The 19,102-nt window shown below is 44.3% G+C and overlaps 1 protein-coding gene across 7 annotated transcripts in view; it reads left to right on the top strand.

Annotated features, from left to right (window-relative positions):
• Positions 1 to 19,102, top strand: part of ARHGAP22 (Rho GTPase activating protein 22) — a 139,234-nt gene that overhangs the window by 115,289 nt on the left and 4,843 nt on the right. For all 7 annotated transcript variants that reach the window (XM_069019577.1, XM_069019576.1, XM_069019575.1 and 4 more), the window contains 5 exons: positions 5,834 to 6,041; positions 9,712 to 9,844; positions 14,366 to 14,439; positions 15,415 to 15,536; positions 17,778 to 18,681. In XM_069019577.1, coding sequence (XP_068875678.1) covers positions 5,834 to 6,041; positions 9,712 to 9,844; positions 14,366 to 14,439; positions 15,415 to 15,536; positions 17,778 to 18,681 — 1,441 coding nt within the window. The remainder of the gene's footprint in view (positions 1 to 5,833; positions 6,042 to 9,711; positions 9,845 to 14,365; positions 14,440 to 15,414; positions 15,537 to 17,777; positions 18,682 to 19,102) is intronic.

Here is a 19,102-nt window from a genome sequence, read left to right as displayed (position 1 = left end):
AGCTGCTGTTTACATTGGCGGCTGCTTCGAGGGTGGGCAAGACCCTACCTGCCTGTCTTTCTCCTCTCTCCTTCCCTGTGCTGAGCAAGCCGGGGAGCTCTGCATCCCATTGGATATTTCAAATGCTTTCTGCACAAGTCATAATTAATGCCGAGTTGTGGAGCTAAGACCAGATGTGCTGCCGAGATTATCTCCCAGGGCAGATCGGCTGCTCTGTGCTCTGTAGCGCTGGGTGAATGGAAAGCTGCCAGTGCTGGGACTCAGAATGTGTCTGATGCCTGAAGTCAGGACTTTCTTTCTCTGCCGCTCCTGCTGTCTGACACTGCCTGGTTTCTGCTTGAAGCTCAGCGCCTGTCATGTAGCGGAGTGCTGCACAAGAACGAGAGGTATGAGATGATTTTCCAGAGTTTAGATTTGTTATGGTTTCCTTTTGCTAGAGGAAAAGCAGATCTTTAAGCATAGCCTTAGACAGAGGCTAAGAATCTAAAACTGGAGCTGACTTTATAAAGGGGGAAGGAGCGGGAAGAACACAGTCTGTGGCCAAAAATACTACTGGATATCAAGCTAGCATGTGAAGATAGTTCTGGGAAGGAGTGCTTTTCTTTGCATATACACAGAATATTTAAGGACGTATGTGGATGAGAGCAATCAGCTTCTAGTATATGGACACTGCTTTTTCTGGGAACGGGGTCAGAAGACACCAAGTTCTACCACAGACCCATTTGTGTGACTCTGAGCAAGTTATTTAATCAATTTTTCTTGATTCCTAATTGTCTGTTGCTTCCTTTCTTTTCTCCGATTCTTGCATTCTTTGGCTGGCTGGATTGCTTAGTTGTTCAGGACTATGCTTTTTTAGGTACATATGGCTCCTACCATGAAACTCCTTTTTCTATTGCTGCTACAGTAATTCATGTAGTGTGTGCTTGGGTGGGCTAGGGGAGGGGAAACAAGTTAAAGATTTGTGTGTGTTTTGTGCTGTGGAAGCATATTCATTTCTGAATGTCCGCCCGTGATTTTTTTCTTGGTGCTTTCATGTGTGAGAGGAACAGATAAATGGGAACTTAAGCATGAAAGTGGGAAGGTAAAAGCAGGCACTTACCTGTGCAGGTGAGCACGTACACAATCTTTATATCCATAAACTGCCTGTCTGTGAGGCACCACATGCGTGCGCGGGTGTATGTGCTGTTGTATAGCAGCATCCAGGTGTAAGCCTGATTATCTTCCCACACATCTTCTAACGTGTGTGTAATAAGCTGTACATACGGCTGACGTAGGTGTACCTGGACTTTTCACACTTAAGCAGATGCGGAATCCTTAGTCCTCCCCGTGAAGAAAATCTACTCAAAAACTGACTTTATCTCTGTCTTTAGTTTATTTTGGTTGAAATCAGAGCTTCTTATGAGGAAAAACGTAGCAGAGAGCATATATTTTCCTGCCCACTGCGTGTCTGGACAGCATAGCTGAATGTATAGGCTTTGTATGCCTGGAGCTGGTGGGTGAGCTATTCAGGCCAGGACAGAGAGCCTGTCTGTGTCTTAGTCAGTACATCATTCCTGGCTTGCTTTTTCCACAAAGAGTCACCTAAATCTGTAAAGAACAGAGGCAGCTTGTTGGAGTAGAGGAAGGAAATTCTGTAGCTCTGCTAGCCCATTTTTTTAGTATCTCTTGAATCTTTCTGAGATTAAGGATGTGGTTCCAGGCATGCTGGAGTTTTTTTCTGCTTTGAAACCAAACAAAAGCGCCTAGCTATAGATGAGGGTATGACAAGGAAAGTTAACCCATGGGTTGCTAGTAAGCTTTTGACTTTATTTCCAGCTTAACTCTGTCTGGAGTGTGACTGGATGGCACTGGCTCCCCTTCTTTAGAATGAAGAAAAAAGACTTTAATGTCTTCCAGCGGGATCATCAAATGGAGTGAAGCGCTGCCAAGTTCAGTCTGAGCTGCAGGGCCCAGTGATTAAAAACAGGCCTGTGCCTTGAGGAGCCAGCGGATGAGGCTGTGTGTGACTGGCTCCACATTGCTTCTCCTTGCAAGGCAGGGCAGTCCCTGTCCAAACCGGAGATGTTGTCATATACGGGGAGTTTCAGGGACATTTGACTACATCACTTTTACGAGCTCTAAGACCTGATGGAAATGAGACGAACGATACAGAGCCAGCAGGACACCGGTTCCTCAGTTTGCCTTGTGTAGCCCTGGGAGACCGAAGTAGGCACATCTGCTAAGTCTGTTGCCAGTGTGACTGAGAGGGCCCAAGTGATAATTCTCCTGAACTTCATCAAGGCCCCCCAGCAGATGCCGAGATGAAAGATTTCTGCAAGCCTGGAACTGTCAGCATCTCAAACTTGCCTTTGACAGTCCCTTTCCAGCCCCACTCCATAGACAGATCTTAGTTTGCTCTTTTTATGAACTTTAACACTACTTTTCTTTTCTAAGCCATGGACAAGTTCTGCAGCCCCTGCACAGATGAATAATTTCAAGGCCAACTTTCCAGTCCCACTAATTGCAACTCTGTGCTTTTTCTCTCTTAACACCAACCATAATGCTCTTACTGCCAGAAGACTTGGCCTGGATGCAGTCTTTCTTCTGAGCAGCATTTGTGGTGGCCCTTCTCTGTGGCTCAGCAAAAAAAAAGTAGGATAGAGAGAAAGAAAATTCATAGAGCTGCAGTGTAACTGAAAAATGTAATAAAGGGAAAGTTGCAGTTAGCAGCAGGCTTAGCTTGGGTGAAATACTTTGAGCAATGTTTGGCGATCCCTTCTAATGCTTACCTGGAAAATAAGGGTTCAAGTTCAAGGGAGAGAGAAAGGCATAGGTCTGCAGCTAGAGTTTGGCTGGAGTGGGGCTGCCAAACCAGGATGGGAGGCAGCTGAGAGAGCTGGGCTGGGGGAAGCCTTTCACCCTGGAAATGGCTTCAGAGTCCTCTTCCCCATCAAAAAATGACCTGTGCAGACTGTGTGATGTCACTAGCACAGCCCTTCAGCAGACACTGTCACACAAGAGGAAACCCACACTTGGGCCAGCTCCTTTCACTCATCATCGTGTGATAGGTAGATCAGCTTCATCCTCGGTCATGTTTGGTTTCATGCCTGGTTTTTCTTGTTACTTATTTGAAATGGTCTGAAGGGAGGTGAAGAGTATTGCAGTATAAGAATGTTTCAGTGCCTTTATTTCCTCCAAAGACTGTTGTTCATCCAGGAGAAAAAGATTTTACTGACCTCAGTGTGTGAGAAGGAGGAAAGATAGGATCTCCCACATCTGGCTGTGCAGGAGCCACCTACAGTAATGGTGATACTGTGTTTGTGAACGGTCTATCTGCTGCTCTCAAAGCAGATCACCCTTCTATCTCTGTTATCTTAGCATCACATTCCTTAATCTCTGTGTTGGTGGTCTCTATTTGACTGTAGTCCACTTGTCACCAGAAGTCACCCACAGGTAGATTGCACCTACAGAAAGCGACTGCTGTTGTGATCCAAGCTGACTGCGAAGGCAAGGACCAATGTTGCCTGAAATGTATTAGAGATGTTGCTGAGCACAGACCAGTCAAGGCTGTGGAAAAGTAGACAGAGCTTCAGTGGAGATTACACATGTGGTTGTTCTGTGTGCTTGCTTATGTGTGTGTCTGACACTGCCTTTGTCCTTGATCTGAGTTAAGTGTAGAACATCAGAACATGAGCCTACAGAATAACATTGTATATGTGCTTTATGCCTGGGGAATGCAGAGCATTTACCTCTTTCCCAGAGTTTTCTCTAGACAGACCCATTAGGAAACACATTCAGCAAGTAGGGATTTGAGGAAAGAGGGCTGCTATTGCCCTGACATGTGCCACATCCTGACCTTCCTGAACTTAGATGTCTTGCATCTAGAAAAGTGAACATGTATCATTTTAAGGAAATAAATATGCCCCATCATGACAGCAAGGATTACGTGATGAGATTACAAAGCAATCTGTGCAAAAGCAGAGATTCCCTATCCTAGAATCTGACTTCAGAGACACCTAACGCAGTGAAAACTAAAGAGATTAGAAATGAGAACTAGTAAAACCTTTACTCTGCAATAAATCCACTACATACAGTGATAAAGATAAGTCACTCCCATGCTCCAGGGCATGCCCTCCTGCCAGGATGAGGGAATTTCCTTTGAGACTTTTCATGGCCCTCCGGCTTTGATACTGTAATGCAGTTGTGTAGGCTGTGGTGTAAGAAGAGTTTCTGTCTTCTGATGTATAACAAACAGGCAGGGAAAAGAAATTGGACTTCAGGATCTTTCTTGCAGCGTTCATTCAATGAGTTGAAACTGATAATGAGAGGTTTGTTTCACTGAGGATTCAGCAGGGTTGGACTGAATATAGAAAGTAGGTATGGTTTGACATGGTGTCTCCTATGAAGAACGGTGGTCAGTGGTTAGGGAACATCCTACCCAAAGTTACCAGCCTCTCATGAATGTAGCACTAAAAAAAAGACACTAGCAGGGGAAGGTAAGTAAAGCCTTCAGAAATGACCAAATTCCCTGGCCTGATATGAGCCCATAGTGCAAGTATTAAACACTGCTTCTGGCTATTGGGTGTGAAACAGTGTGACTCCAATATTGCACGCTGCTTTTTTTCCTCAGACCTGCAGGTTTAACTGAGTGCTGAATTAATGATCTAAAGATCCTTGATATCTGTAGAAAACTTTCTGTAGCTTTGAGAAATCCCTGAATAGAATTTCCTATCTCCTCTGGTCTGGTGTCATCTGGAATTCTGAGAGTAGATTCTGAAATTCTGGGAGTAGATTCTGGGATTCCCTCACTTACTGAATTTTTATTGCCAAAACATTATTAACTTGGATATTGTCCTCCCTTACTCCACCAAACATTGTAGGGTGCTAGAATTAGTTTCAGAACTCAACTGAGTGGCAGTCCTTTTAGATGGAGCAGTCTCCTAGTGATAAGGATTGAACTAAGACCTCTGGCCCTTACAGCCTGAGCCCTTTCTGCATTGTTGAAATATCTGATGCCAGTAGTGGCATTTAGCAGCTGGTATTGGCCAGGAACTCCATATTCCCCAGAGAAAAAGACAGGGCTTCATACTTAATGATATATGTCTACAGTAGATCTGACTAAAGAATTAACCTAGGCCAGTCTGGTTTTAGAGAATATGTTGCTTCTGGTATTTTCAAGATGTAAGAAGTACAGCACATACTTTTTAGTAGGAGGGGCAATGGATTTTGCATACGTTTTACTGTTTTGGTTTTTTTTTTTTAAATTTTCATTCAGCAAGTTTAATTAAAGGAAAAGAAAGGGTCTCCCAGGATGGAGGAAGATTCTCACAATATCCAGTTTTAATGTTGACACTCTACTCTGCTGTGTTAGCAGTCCCCTTCTAGTGGGATTGCTGCCTGTTGGGCTGGCCAGCTGCAAACTAGTGGAGGGCAGCTGTGCAACAGCCTAAGCAGTGGGTGCATGCAGGAAGGAAATGTGTCCCATGAAGTCAGTGTAACCTTTGATTTGGTCTTCTTGGGATGGAAGATGCAATGAAAGCATAATTACTTAATCCAAATTCAGCACAGCTGTGGATAACCATAAACATAACCTTAAACCCACCTTCCTTGTGTATGAGATAGAAACCAGCTTAGGGTAGAGGATAATTTGAAGCACTGTTAAGCAGAAAAAAAATTATTCATCATGTAATTCTTGTTTTTTAAAATAGCTTTATTCTTCAGAGTCTGTTAGAAACTGGGCCTTCACACTGGCTGCCCCCTCCATGTGAAAGCTCTCCTCCTTGTGTGCCCTGAGCAGCAGCTCAGGAAGAGTTTAAGCTGACACCCAGATGTCTCTCTTGCTCTCTGCTGTCAGGGATCTTTGGACAGCGCTTGGAGGACACCGTACAGTATGAGCGGAAGTATGGCCAGCGCTTGGCCCCTCTGCTGGTGGAACAGTGTGTGGATTTTATTCGGGAGCGAGGTCTTACAGAGGAGGGGCTCTTTCGGATGCCTGGACAAGCCAACCTTGTCAAAGATCTGCAGGATTCTTTTGATTGTGGAGAGAAACCCCTTTTTGACAGGTGAGTTGACATCACCAAATTCAGGCTAGTGTATCTGTGACATGTATAATCTGCCAGGAGTATCCATGTAGTGGCAATCCTAGCTTACATGTTCTTTCCACACCATCATTCTCAGTTGAAAGCACTGATGGAGCTTTCTCCCACATGGTGTTGGGTGTGGAGGCCTTTATACAGCTCAGTGCTGGAGCAGAGCTCGTTGGTCTATATGGGGCTCCTCTAGTGTTCCAGCTTAAGCACATGTTGAAGGAAAAGCATTGCTAGATTTGGGTACAGCAAGCTGAGCAGTTGGTGGGATCCCATCAAAGAAATGGGCATACAGAGGTGAACTAGGTGATGTACTGCTTTCAGATGTTGCATTCTCCCAGCAGATCTGCCTGAGGCAGTATCTTGACTCTTCCTCTGTCACCAGGTTTCAGAATAGTCGCCACTATCTCACATGTTTTCCCTGGCTCTTATGCCAGAGGCTGTTTTGTAGATGCTCAGCTTAGTAACGGTTCCCATGGGAAGTGTCAGCCCTGTCTCAGGCAGCAAGGGAAGTGGCAGCTCTCAGCTGTGCTGTCTCTACATTAGCCCCCAGCAAGTCACCACAAAGGTGGATGCTGTCAGGGTCCTTTCAGCCAAATATTGTCCTTATGCTGTAACTAACATTTCTTCCGCTCTGTCTTACGTACATCCTGCCTGGATTGAAGGTCAGCATTGTGCAAAGCTTAATAACCCTTTGTGAAATAGGGCTTGACCCTAACAGAGACCTTGAACTTCAGGGATATTTGGATCCAAGGGCATTGTGTAGATCTGGTCTGATCTCTATCACAGGTCCATAAGTGAGATCGGCTCTGGGATCTTGTCTTGGAGACCTGGCACCATTTCTTGCTGGAACTCACTAGCCCTGTTTTTCCAGTTGGTGCTGGTGGCATCTGGTGTATTACCAACACATTAACCTTAGGGGATCGCTTCCCCTGGACCTGCAGCCAGTCTGGACACTGCCAATACCTTCCCTGCCTACCACTGCAGGAAGAGCTAGCACTGTCTCCTGTGTGGGCAGAAACAGTGTTTGGTCTCATCTTGGGAAGTATATCTTCAGAGTTTATTTGGAACATTCTTCTAATTCTTCCCTTCCTTCAGCTTCCCAGACCACCCATTCTCCTTTCTTTGATTCTTAACCACAAACAGTATTTGCTCCCTAAATGGAAGTGTCAAACATTTAGAAATATTTTCATGAAAAAATAAGTTTGAAATCATCAAATTGTCTCACTTAATCTTTTCTTTAACAAAACCTTTGTATTTTTAAATTAATTTCTGGGTGTTCTAGTTCAGAATTAAAATTATCTTAATTCAATGCTTATACTCTGGAACAGGAGTATCTACAGAAGGAATTAATTAGGAGTGCAAGTTTCAGTTTCATGTTTTACTTTAGCCTTATCTATACTAACTTCATTGTTATGTAGATAAACCAAGCCTCCACCCAGCATTTTTAAAGCAAAATAGAATTGTGCAATGGTTTGGATTGGAAGGGATCCTAAAGTTCATATCCTTCCAACCCCCTGCCATGGGCAGGGATACCTTCCACTAGACCAGGTTGCTCAGAGCCCATTCAGCCTAGCTTTGAACACTTCCAGGGATGGGTCATCCGCAGCTTCTCTGGGCAGCCTGTTCCAGTGCCTCACCACCTCAGGTGCAGAAAGCACCTTTATTTCCATAGACATTTGCACTGGCTAAATAGATCAGTGCTGTCTCCCATTTAACAGAGGCACTAAGGACCTCCAGGCAGGAATGCCTGCCTTTTGGCTAGTCAGTGTGTGATGTGGTAACTGAAGGTTCAGTACAGAATTAAAGGAAGCAAGCCCGGAGTACCTGAGTACTGGAAAGTTAAGGGTCTCCCAGTTCCTGCCTTTTGCTATTCCCACCATGTCCATGTACACATGCAGTCTATCTTGTGTATTTGCAGTCACAGGCAGCAGCAAGGCGGGGAGGCAGTTCCACTCTGGCTAAGTGAAATGCTTCTCCTCCTGGCAACTGTAATTCTTTCTTTGTGTAACTATAATTTATCGATGTACGGCCTGGGATTCCTGGGAGAAGAAGTGTGAAATCCAGATGCTTCTTTCCAAATCAGGTGCAGTGAAAGGAATAGCCCTTCCTTATTACTCAGCTGCAATCAGTGCTTTTAGGTGTCTTTTGTAACTACAGCGTTATCCAGGTGCTTACTGCCTGCTTGCCCCATGGTGGATCAGACATTTGTGGTGACTGATAATTAAAATATTTATTTTTAAAAGCTTTCTTTTCCAACGTTCTTATGAAAGGCCAGGTGTTGCTGTTTTGGAAGCACCTATAGCAGCCTGCTCCTGTTGCACTTTCATGCCACGGAAAGTCTGGCTGGATTTCACATGGCATCATAAATGAAACAGTTACTGCAGCCAGTGGCCCTGAAGGTCTGTTCTGGGCTCTGCTTCTCAGTGATAGTCAGATCCACTATCCACACCTGAAACTCTATACTAAAGGCAAAAAAAGAATAAGGGTACCGATCTCATTTGTGAAATATTATAATCAACTGAAGAAAACCACTGTGTGCAACTGTGGTATTGTCAACTATGCTGGAGCTGTTTAATAGCAATAGCATTAACAGGATTAGTAGTAAGTGGTATCTGCTGACAGTTTCCTGGTGTAATTTTTCCAGTTTTGTTTTAGCCCTGTGTTCTAAAAAAGAAACTTACTAAGTAGAAGGATTCAGCTTTTGGAGGGAAGAGATGATTTGCAGCTCTCTTGCCCAATGTTCACTGATATGTTTTTCTCAGAATTCTTTAAAGACTTTCAGGGCAATGGTGGGTAGGGAGGAGCTGGTGACAGAATCTGTTTAGACTTCCAACAGTCAAAACCTTTGAGGAGGTCATCTGCAATGAATAACAATGCTGTACAACAGGAAACCTAGAATGAGGGAGAGGTATCATCATACACCAGAAACTTGGATAGCTGGAAACGGAAGAGCAGGTGCATCTTCATCCTGAGATCTGACACTTCAACCTCAACTTTAAAGCAAAGGAGAAAGAAGAGGAAAAAGAAGTTCCTGGATTGGGAGAGAAAATAAAAGCTGATATAGTAGCATAACAGATGGGCTAGGAAATTCCAGATAGCACAAGCCGGGCAGCCGTACCAAAGGGCAATACAGGACCTGGAGGAAGTACAGCTTCCTCTATTTTTTCTGAATGATTGACCAGGATGTTTGGGAGCTGGCCCATCAGCTGTATGTGTGTGCTGGCTGGGGAGAGTATCAGGAAGGATCAGTGAGAGGCTCAGAGGTTATGTTTCACAGAATCAAGATACAGAGCTCACTTGTCAATGCTGTGTGATCACTGTGCACTTGCCTGGACTATTCCTCACATTCCTGGTCCCCACTGGCAGAGGAACCACAGTGTCACCCTACCTTAAGCAGTATTATGGGCATATCCCTTCCACTGCCTGTGTTGCCTGAGGTGCGTTTCTATCTTGACAAAACAGAGATTTCCCTTGTTCCCAGGCAGACGCTCCTGCCTAGTACAAATGACTGGCAGAAGAGCTTCCTTCCATGTGCCTGCTTTGTCCCTGCCCCTAGGAGGGACCTTGATGCACCCCTAATGAAAGGCATCAAGCTCTGAGGTAGTGTGAGTTTCTAAATTTCCTTCCCTCTTCTCTGTTGCAGCAACACAGATGTTCACACTGTGGCGTCCCTCCTGAAGCTTTACCTTCGAGAGCTGCCAGAGCCTGTCATCCCCTTTGCCAAATACGAAGACTTTCTTTCTTGTGGACAGCTACTCTCAAAAGATGAGGGAGAGGTCAGTGATCCTTCTAATCTGCCTCCTCAGAGGATGTTCCCAAGACTTAATGTAGTACAGGTTTTATCCTCATCACTCTTCAAACTTGATTTAAATCAATGAAGTCCCCGGGAACCTTTCCCTGAATTTTCCTGAAGCTGTGAATTGGGTGCTGTTATCACAGGCTGCTGCTTAAAAAAAGTCAGTCTTGTAGCCTGGTGCTTCTTTCTTCTAAGCAAAGCTGTTGTGTAGCATAATTGGCAAGAGATGCAAGGTAGGAGGAAATCTGGGTTCCTTTCCCAGCCTTGCTGTTCACTCACTAACAAGCTGTATGGAGTCACTCCTCTTTGCTGTGTTTTTCGTTTTATGTATCAGAACAGTATATTCTCCTTCCCAAAGATTTTGGTGGATGAGACATTGGTCAGTGCAATGGTCTTTGTATTTCTTAGAGGAAAGGCAGTATGAGAAGACAGGCTACGATATTATCCAGAATGGGGGGGATATAATGCTATGAATACTTTGCCAGAACCTTCTTACGATGTTCTTCTCTTTGGTTTCCAGGCAAGGGAAAGGGCTGACAAAAACTACCAAGTCTGTGGCAGTCATGGAACAGGATTATTTACAAGATGATTGACTGATCTGTTTCATCCATATGGTTCTTCTTGTGGCACTCCCTTAGCCCTTTGCAGAGTGCAAAGGTGTGTTAGATCTGGCCTGATGCGGGTGCCCCTTCTAGAACAGAACTTTAAAGACGCTGCAAGGGCTGTTTCTTGTGTCTTTTCTTTGCTAAAGAAGCAAAGGCCTGAGGGCTTGTAAGTTGTGGTCCACAGTTCTGTCCCTGTGTGTGGTCTCGTCTTTGTCTCTGGTGGGATTTTTAAAAACTTTTCTTCACTGTGAGTCTGGGATTCACTTTCAGTTCAAGTGGCCGAAGGCTCTGTGGAGATTGTCCTTGATGATGCCCACAGGAAGATGCTTGTTTGCGTGCATCAAATGTAGCAGATGTGGCAATATAAGTTCTTTATAGTTAAAAGGCAAGTTTACTACTCTCTACACTCAAATGATGTAACCCTCAGTCGACTGTGAGAAAGCAGATTTCTGTGCATGACACAGCATGTTATCACACATGGCTATGCCCTTGCATTCTGGACCCAGCCACATCAGGGTGCCAGTGCACTTCTGTTATATTTTAGTAGGTGTCTACTACCTCCAAAACTTGCTCATTTTCTGCCTCAACCTCAGTGAACTCAGGCATCTCTGCAGGGTGCCCTGTTACAGACCCCACAGCGGTTATTTCACAAGAAACAGCAGCATTTCTAAGGCAGTGGAGCTGGTTTGATTTTGGTCATAAGATGTGCAGACTGGGAAGTTTTGGATCCATTAAGCACCATTGCACAAGAGTAGAGACACTGCCAAATTGGGCAAACATAATTGTACATCACTGCTCAGCTTATTAACTACCTTGTTTGCCTGATTTTGTCTGCACAGGCTGCAGCAGTTTAGGAAGCAACATCTGTGTGAGCAAGGTCAGACTCAAATGACTTGTAGAGCAGAATTCTCTTTAGATTAGAAAGGCAATGGGGAGTACTAGGTAGCCAAAATGAACACTTACGAAATACAGCACTGCTCATAGCACAGAGTTGTTTTGTTAAGGTGCTGTTATAAACATAAGCAATTTTGGTTTTGTCAGGGAAATCTGGAACCTCAACGTGGGCTGTTTACCTTTTCAGAAAGGAAGGTGGAGTGCACACACCAGGGGCGGAGAGGCTGTACGTGCACAGGAGCACGTGGAGCAGAATGCAGCACAAAGTCATACCTAGCCTGTGGGGCCTGACTCGCCTCCCACATGGAAAATCCCCCTGCTCAGAAACGTGGTTTCCCTGAAACCACGATTTTTAACACGTAATGGTAAGCAGGGAATTTAAAAATCAAACATTTTGTTTTGTAAAAGTATTTTGAAACAAAATGTAATTGTACTGGTTTAATTTGAAGTACTATTTTCTTTTCATTTTTCACTTGAAAGTTTTTAATGAGACTTTTGGACTCTTAATATCATTTTCTTTAGTTTTGTACAGCCACCCTCACCTCACACCCAAAAAACCAGAACTGCTTAAGGCAAAATAGCCTTTTGGATAAAATTGTTGGTACCTCATGCTGCTACACTGTGACCATGGATAGGAATTATTGTGGGGTTTGCAAACCTGGCCTAGCTCCAGTACTGCCCTAAGTTTTTATACTAACTGCTTTTCATCTTCATTCTGCACCCAGCTCATCTCTGGTGTTTGAATGCAAACAGGGACATAACAGAGACCTTGGGTGGTGCTGAGGTTTCCAGGTATTTCAGTAGGACTGCAGCATTAAAAAATATTTGATTCTGATCCCAACTGATGGGGAGGAGGGTTGAAAATTAAAAATAACTTTAGACCAAGAGAGATCTTCAAATGTCTAAAAACTCATTTGAGTCTGAGCTGCCTTGACGTGGTAGTATTTTAGCCTTCACTGCTACCTGTACTCCGGAGATGCACAGAGCAGTTCAGTAGATTGAACACAAGGCTTCAGGTGTTTTTAAAGAGGCATATGAATTTTTTATGAACATCTAAAGTGTTGCTAGTTTTCCAGCCAAACTAGAAGCTCTGAATTGGTGCTGATCTGTTACACACATTGCAAAGTCCTTGGGTTTGGGATCATTCATTGGAAAGCAACGTTTTCAAGGAGGTAAGAGTTATTTCTGCAAAATCCCACAATAAATAACAGTACAGTGCATCTACGGCTTTCTGGGCAACAGCCACGGGCACTGCTCAGTGCTGTTTGTTACTGCAGAGGTTTCAAGCTCGTGTTTTCCTCTATGCTGTCACTCTGGTATTCCTAGGCTAAGCCTCTGCCTTGCATTGGTCAGGCCTTGGTGAGGATGAGTCTATGGCAGAGCTGATAAATGCTGCACTAGGAGAGAGAGCTTTTTTTTACCTATCAGGTGTTTGTACTTCGATGAATATAAAGATAATCTGTGTAATACCCTGCCTGAGATTCCTCGTGACAAAGCATGGATTATAAATTTTTAGAACCTTTTTTCTTTTACCTTTACATCATGTTTCCTGCTGTTCACAGCTGCCTGAGTTTCTGTTCCAAAGCTTCCTCTTATATCCAGTGGAGTCAATGGCATTTTAATTCAGAGCACTTGAAATACAGTCCCAAATACCATCCTGATTTCCCTGTTTGAAATAAATTGGGTTACAGAGCAAAATTCAAGAGGGAATTAGGTCTGTTAGCTCACCTATTTCTGGTTCAAACTTGTCACTTGAAAGCTGGTTCACCTTAACAACTGACCTTAACCTTCACATCAGTAGCAGCCATCCTTGATTGAAAAATTTTTTAAAGTTTAAAGAAGAGGATTGAGATTTTCAGAAGAGGCTGGCCTTTTACTGGTGTCTCCATTGCTGTCGCCATTAAACCAGCATAGTGTTTAAGCTAAGGAATTATAAAGGGGTTACTGCTTTTAAGAATTTTGTTTTAAGTTTCAGGTTTTTATTAGAGAACTTTTTTTTTTTTTTTTTTTGTGCTGGGATGTACAGAATAAAAAAGTACCTGTATATTTAAGGTAATAAGGAGGAAGGCAGGAATAGGCACTGCTCTCTGGATCTTTCTGACTTGTCAGGACTGGAGAAATCAGGAATACATTGCAAGAGTCTGGCCAACAGAATTCCCTTCCTAACAGTCCTTAAAAATTCAAGGAGAGTTTGAAATGAATGTTCAACTGCACTTCTTTAGAACCAGTTGCTTCTGGAATTTCTCCATCAGTAGTGAGCAGCTATGACTCTTTCCTTAAATGTGCTTCAGTATCTGTTTTTCCACAAAAGGTTGAGTTGTCTCCAAAAATAACCAAATCTCCAGGGCAACAGCAGCATTGACAGGAGCAAGCAAATGATACTTGGGACTGTGGCAGGACAATAGCCTCCTGAGTCAGAGGTTTTCATTAGATGATTTAAGTAGCTTCGGGGGTTTAAGTCATTCCTTCAGCTGATGTCTCATCTTATATTTAAGGTAAAGACAGAAATTTCATAAGGAAGTATGTCCCCGGTCAGAATGACTGCAAATGAAGTACATCATTAAAAATGAGACAGTTGATTTGGACTCATGTAGCTTTTTAAAGATCTTCCCCCTGCTCAACTGAGCATTACTGCAGTGTATTTATACTGCACTCAATGCCTCCAAGTCTCAAGTAAGCAAAGGCACATCTGCTGGTACACTGATACCAGTGCCAGTGGGCAGGCTTTGAAGGCTGGCAGGCCTCACTGAAGGCTTCTGTAGCAACCATTAAAGTTTACAGGAGGATTTCCACTGAGAACTGAACTGAGTTCTGGACACTGGGTTTTTTGTAAGGCACAACACACTGGATGACACCTCTTCTAAAGCAAAGCCTCTTTGTGTTACCATCTATTGTTCAGCATTTGGCTGTGGAAAGAGGACTTTGTAGTCCTGAAGGAAAGTCACATCTGCTTTGCAGCATTTACATTAATAGCTCTGCTTCTTGTTTTTCCTGTCCCTCAGGGTACCCAGGAACTGGTTAAACAGGTGAAGAATTTGCCCCAAGCCAACTACAACCTCCTCAAATACATATGCAAGTAAGTGAAATTAATTAACACTTGGAAAAGTCTCTTAGTTTTGTGAGGCTGTCTTATATGCAAATAATAAACTCTGAAAGTATGAATATTCAAAAACCACTTAAGTGTAAGTTACAGCTCCTTTAAAACACGTGGAAGTGAATGCAGCCTGCCTGAAGGAAGCTCTTGGTTTATCCAAGAGGATCAGCCGAGCAAATTGCTGCCACCTGCAGCCTTGGCAGCAGGCGTGAGTGATACTAACACAGTATATTGTTTATTTGAGAAGCACCTACAGACCACTAAAGATAGACACTCATTCCAGACACTGAACACTTGGAAGATTTATGACACAAGCTGAGTAGCAGATGCATTCAGAATAGCCAGTCTGGCATTTGCTCTGGTTTGGAAGTGGGATTAGTGGTGGCTTTCTCTTGGGTTACCAGGGACTCCACAGCTTTGTCTCCTTTCATCTCTGCGGATTTTCCCAGTTTTTGGGCTGCCTCTTTATTTGAGGGGTGGAAGGAGATGATTTTTAAAGGCTGTTTCCAACTCAAACCAGTCTATGATTCTGTGATCTGTATTTTGTTAGATTCAAGCCAAGCCACAAAGCTCTTTTCACAGGCTGCTAGTTCTTGGACAAGGAGATGAGTAAAATGACTTATTACCTCTCTTACATCTGCAAGTGAAAATTAGCCAAAGTCAATCCATATAATTGGAGAATTCCTATAAAAATGCAAGAATCTGTCCTTTCAGACCCAGTAGAAGGCTGGGTCCCTGCTAGGTGGGTACTTCTGGCAGAAAACATCCTGTCTTCTCTGGTTCATACACTAGGAGGGATCTGGGGTTATACTGAGTATCTAAGCTACAGTAGTTCCTAGAATCATTTCAGGTGTCAGGGTTGTATGAAAACAGGACAAAACTGAATGTTTATGTTCTGAAAAGTGACTTACTCATGAATTCCCTCCTCCTTTGATTTTTCTGTGGGGATTTTTCAAGGTTCCTTGATGAAGTTCAGGCTCACTCCAGCATTAACAAGATGAGTGTCCAGAACCTGGCTACAGTATTTGGACCAAACATACTGCGGCCCAAAATGGAGGATCCGGTGACCATGATGGAAGGTAGGTGCTGCTCTGGTGGGATGGCACGGCAGCTCTGTTTTGGCACTGAAAGTGGAAGCCATACATTCCTTGGTAGCTGTATCAGTTGCCTGCACAGTCAGAACAAGTCAAGCCATCCCTTTCATCAGGGCCTGTGAAGGGTATTCCAGTTGGCATCTTATCCCATTCACCACTGGACTGGGAGTGCCTCTTCTCTCCACCATGTGGAGATGCCTCTGTGCCCCGAAACTCTTTTTGAACCTACTGCTGAAATGAAAGCTCAGCTGTTTTCCAGAAGGCCTGTGCTTAAGTACCAAACTGCAATCATTTTGTATTGGTGCATTTCAGTGGTTATACAGCTCCCTGTAGAGAACATCTGGGCCATGAGGAGAGCACTGTAGTTTTGGCTGTGCCACTGTGGCTGTAACTAGAAATGTTGTCTTCTAAGCAGACTGTATGGATCAAAACTTCACAGAATTCAAAAAATGAGTTGGAAATCACTGTTAATTTAGGATGTAAAAAATCTGAAGCTATAAAATTGTCTACCTCCATATGAATCAAGCAGGCTGACACTGGGGCTGGGATACAGCTGCTCTCCCAGGTCGCACTGAAACATAGCTACTGTGGTGCAAATTTTAGCAAGGTCTTTGCATAAAGTTTTGTGGGATTTTGGCAAGCCCACAAAAAGAATTGATGAATTAATTAGGCACAGATGGAGATGCTGTGCCCAGGATGCTTGAACTTGGCTCTGGTTTTGCTGTCTAGCTGTAGGGGACAGCTGACATGGTATTTTGTGTGATGCAGATCCTTCACAGAAGGCCTGTATTGTCATGCCTTAGCAGCAGCAGTGCCTTTAGCTCTTTCACAGGTGATGTGCAGATGTGTCCCCCACGATGGCAGCTCACTGTAAGGCAACAGGAAAACTTCAGAGCATGACTTAACATATTATAATAGTTCAGGGATTCAAAGCCTGTCACAGCGATGTGGGCCATATTATTAAGGGTAGATTTTATACCTTGCCCTGGAGGTGCAGAAGGTACGAAAATCGGGGACGAGAAGGGAGCGCGGGAGCAGTGCTGGTTATTCAGTGTTGGATATGGGGACAACTGAAGTCAGCCTGTGTGCGATGCTGGGACTTCCCCTAGTGGCCACAGGGCCAGTGCTGGTGCGGCTCTCACAGCCTTGGCCAGCAGCGTGCTCTCTGCTCAGCTGGCACAGGGGACTAGTTTGGGTTCAGATCACCTCAGGCATTTCATTCTGCAGCTCATCTGATGGCAGAGCTGCCTGTACTGTGTGCAGGTGCACACGTGCAGGTGCTGGGGTCTCTCCTAATCATTGTATAAAAACACTACAGTGATCTGACCTGGAATTCTGTATTGCCACAGATCTGAACTGTAAAAAAATTGGGATATGTAGGCTGGATTTTGAGACTTAATCATTATACTCATAACAGGATTGGCAATTTTTTGTTTTAGTTGAGAATAGAATGTTCGTTAGATAAAAATAACAGAGAAATGGAAAGACTGAATTTTTTTTAGCTTCAGGGTAATTTCAATCTCCTAACTAAACTGATAATGAGATCTTAACAAAAAGCACTCTAATTATGTCTGCCTTCAAATTTAAATAATGAATTTCAAATAGAAATACCTGAAGTTTGACAGCTAAATTGTTAGGAATGCCCATATCTCCAAGACATTTAGTTCTCTTCCTCCATTCACAAACATAAAATAGTAGTGGTAGGCGAGCTCTGTACATCTTGCTATTAGGCCAAAAACTCATCAATAAAACCAGGCTCTTGCCTTGAACTCCTGAGTATGTTGGCCTTATTCTCTATTTCAGGCAATACTTCAAAATAGAATTGCTTATTCACCCTTTTAAAGGTTTTCCTCTTTTGTAGGAAGCGCTTTGTATTAGGTTTAGTAAGTGGCGTTCTCTATTATTTCATAATGGTCTGCTCCACTCCTGGAAAACAACAGCAGCACGTTTCTGTGAATTTAAATAATTGTGAGTACTTTCTGCACTTGCTGTACACCATCTGCCAGTGTGTGTATAATGCAGGTGTCATACTTCTTGCAAGTTTCTCTATACACTGAGAGCAGCAGCAGAAGGCCTGAGCTGACATTTGTGTTTTTACAATAAGCAGTAGCTCTGGCCCTGTTTAGACCATGAAACTGGGTGCAACCTAGTCATGGAAGCAGGCAGGGTGAGTTGCAGAGGTCTTCCATGTCTCCTCAACTGCTTGCCTTTGTTTTCCACCCACAGGCACCTCACTAGTTCAGCACCTGATGACAGTACTGATAAGTGAGCAGGGGCGGATCTTTGCTGTTCCTCAGGCGGAGGTGCCAGGGAGCCAGCTGGAAATCAGACCTGTGCGCCAGCGCAGCACTGTTGAGTGGATCTCAGAGGAGGACGGGGAGGACAGCAGGTCACAGAACAGCGCTGCCAGCCCTGCTGATTTGCCTTCTGGCAATGCTGTGGCACTAGAGGCTACTCCGGGACCTACAGTGAAAATCACTCCTCCAGAGCACAGTGGCAAATCAGCCCAGCCTGCCACAAGCCCCAGTAAAAGAGTGCAGACGCTGCCTCCATGGAAATACTCCTTCCGCCAGCAGGGAGCACGGTCTGTGAGTCCAAAGCTGGGCAGCTCATCCTTAGATATCCCCAACCTCTCCTCCAGCGGGAACTGGTTGATGAACGGCCTGTACTCCCTCCGAGGCCATCGCCGGACAGCCTCTGGGGAACGAGTGAAAGACTCGTGTTCCTCCCAGAGACTCTCCACTTACGACAATGTCCCTTCATCCAGCCTGTCCCTCAGCACGCACAGCATGGCCAGCACCACCTGGTCTACATCATCCTGTGAGATCTCCGTGATGGACTCAGTGAGCAGCTGCCCAGCCTGCCGGGCTAGTGACTCTTCTGCTTTAAGCTCCCTAAAAACTGAGTGGGTAACTCAGGGCTCACTGTCTCAGAGTGAGGTCAAGACAGCAGATCTGGAGAACAGCATGGACAGGTTTGAAGCCTGCAGCAGCAGCAGCAGCGAACAGAGTGACCCAGCTGCAGCTTCCCGAGACTCTGTCCAATGCTCCAGGGCCTTACAGAGCTTGGTGGTGGAGCTAAAGACAGAACTGAGCAAACAGAGGACTGAGTATGAGACTAGTATCAAAAGGTAATGTCATCTGAAGGGGGCACAAGGAAGTTATCTGTCAACGTTCTCCCTGTCTGAACATGGGTGTGGGCTACCAAGGGTGTCAGGTTCTTAGCCCTAAAGTTTGGGGTTGGGTAACAGCAGATTTGGTTCTACTTTTTCCTTGCTACTCTCTGAATCCAACTTTCCTTCCTCTGATTTAAGAGAACATTAAAAAAACAAACACTAAAGAAGGGGGATTTCTATTGACAACGGGAAATACAATACTTCATATTCAGTGTTTTCACTGTAAATGAGAACTGCACAGGTAATGCCAAAGTCTGCTCTTAATGTCCTCAGAGAAACAACATAGCAAACATCTTGTAGGGAGAAATTGGGACCCATGATGGTCAGGCCTCAAAAAGGAACTCTGTTGATATGTGCAGGTGCTGATACTTGTACC

Source organism: Aphelocoma coerulescens, chromosome 6 (genome assembly GCF_041296385.1).
Source record: "Aphelocoma coerulescens isolate FSJ_1873_10779 chromosome 6, UR_Acoe_1.0, whole genome shotgun sequence".
Classification (NCBI taxonomy): domain Eukaryota; kingdom Metazoa; phylum Chordata; class Aves; order Passeriformes; family Corvidae; genus Aphelocoma; species Aphelocoma coerulescens.
The sequence above is the reverse complement of the archived record's forward strand: the minus strand, read 5'-3'. Positions and strand labels throughout refer to the sequence as shown.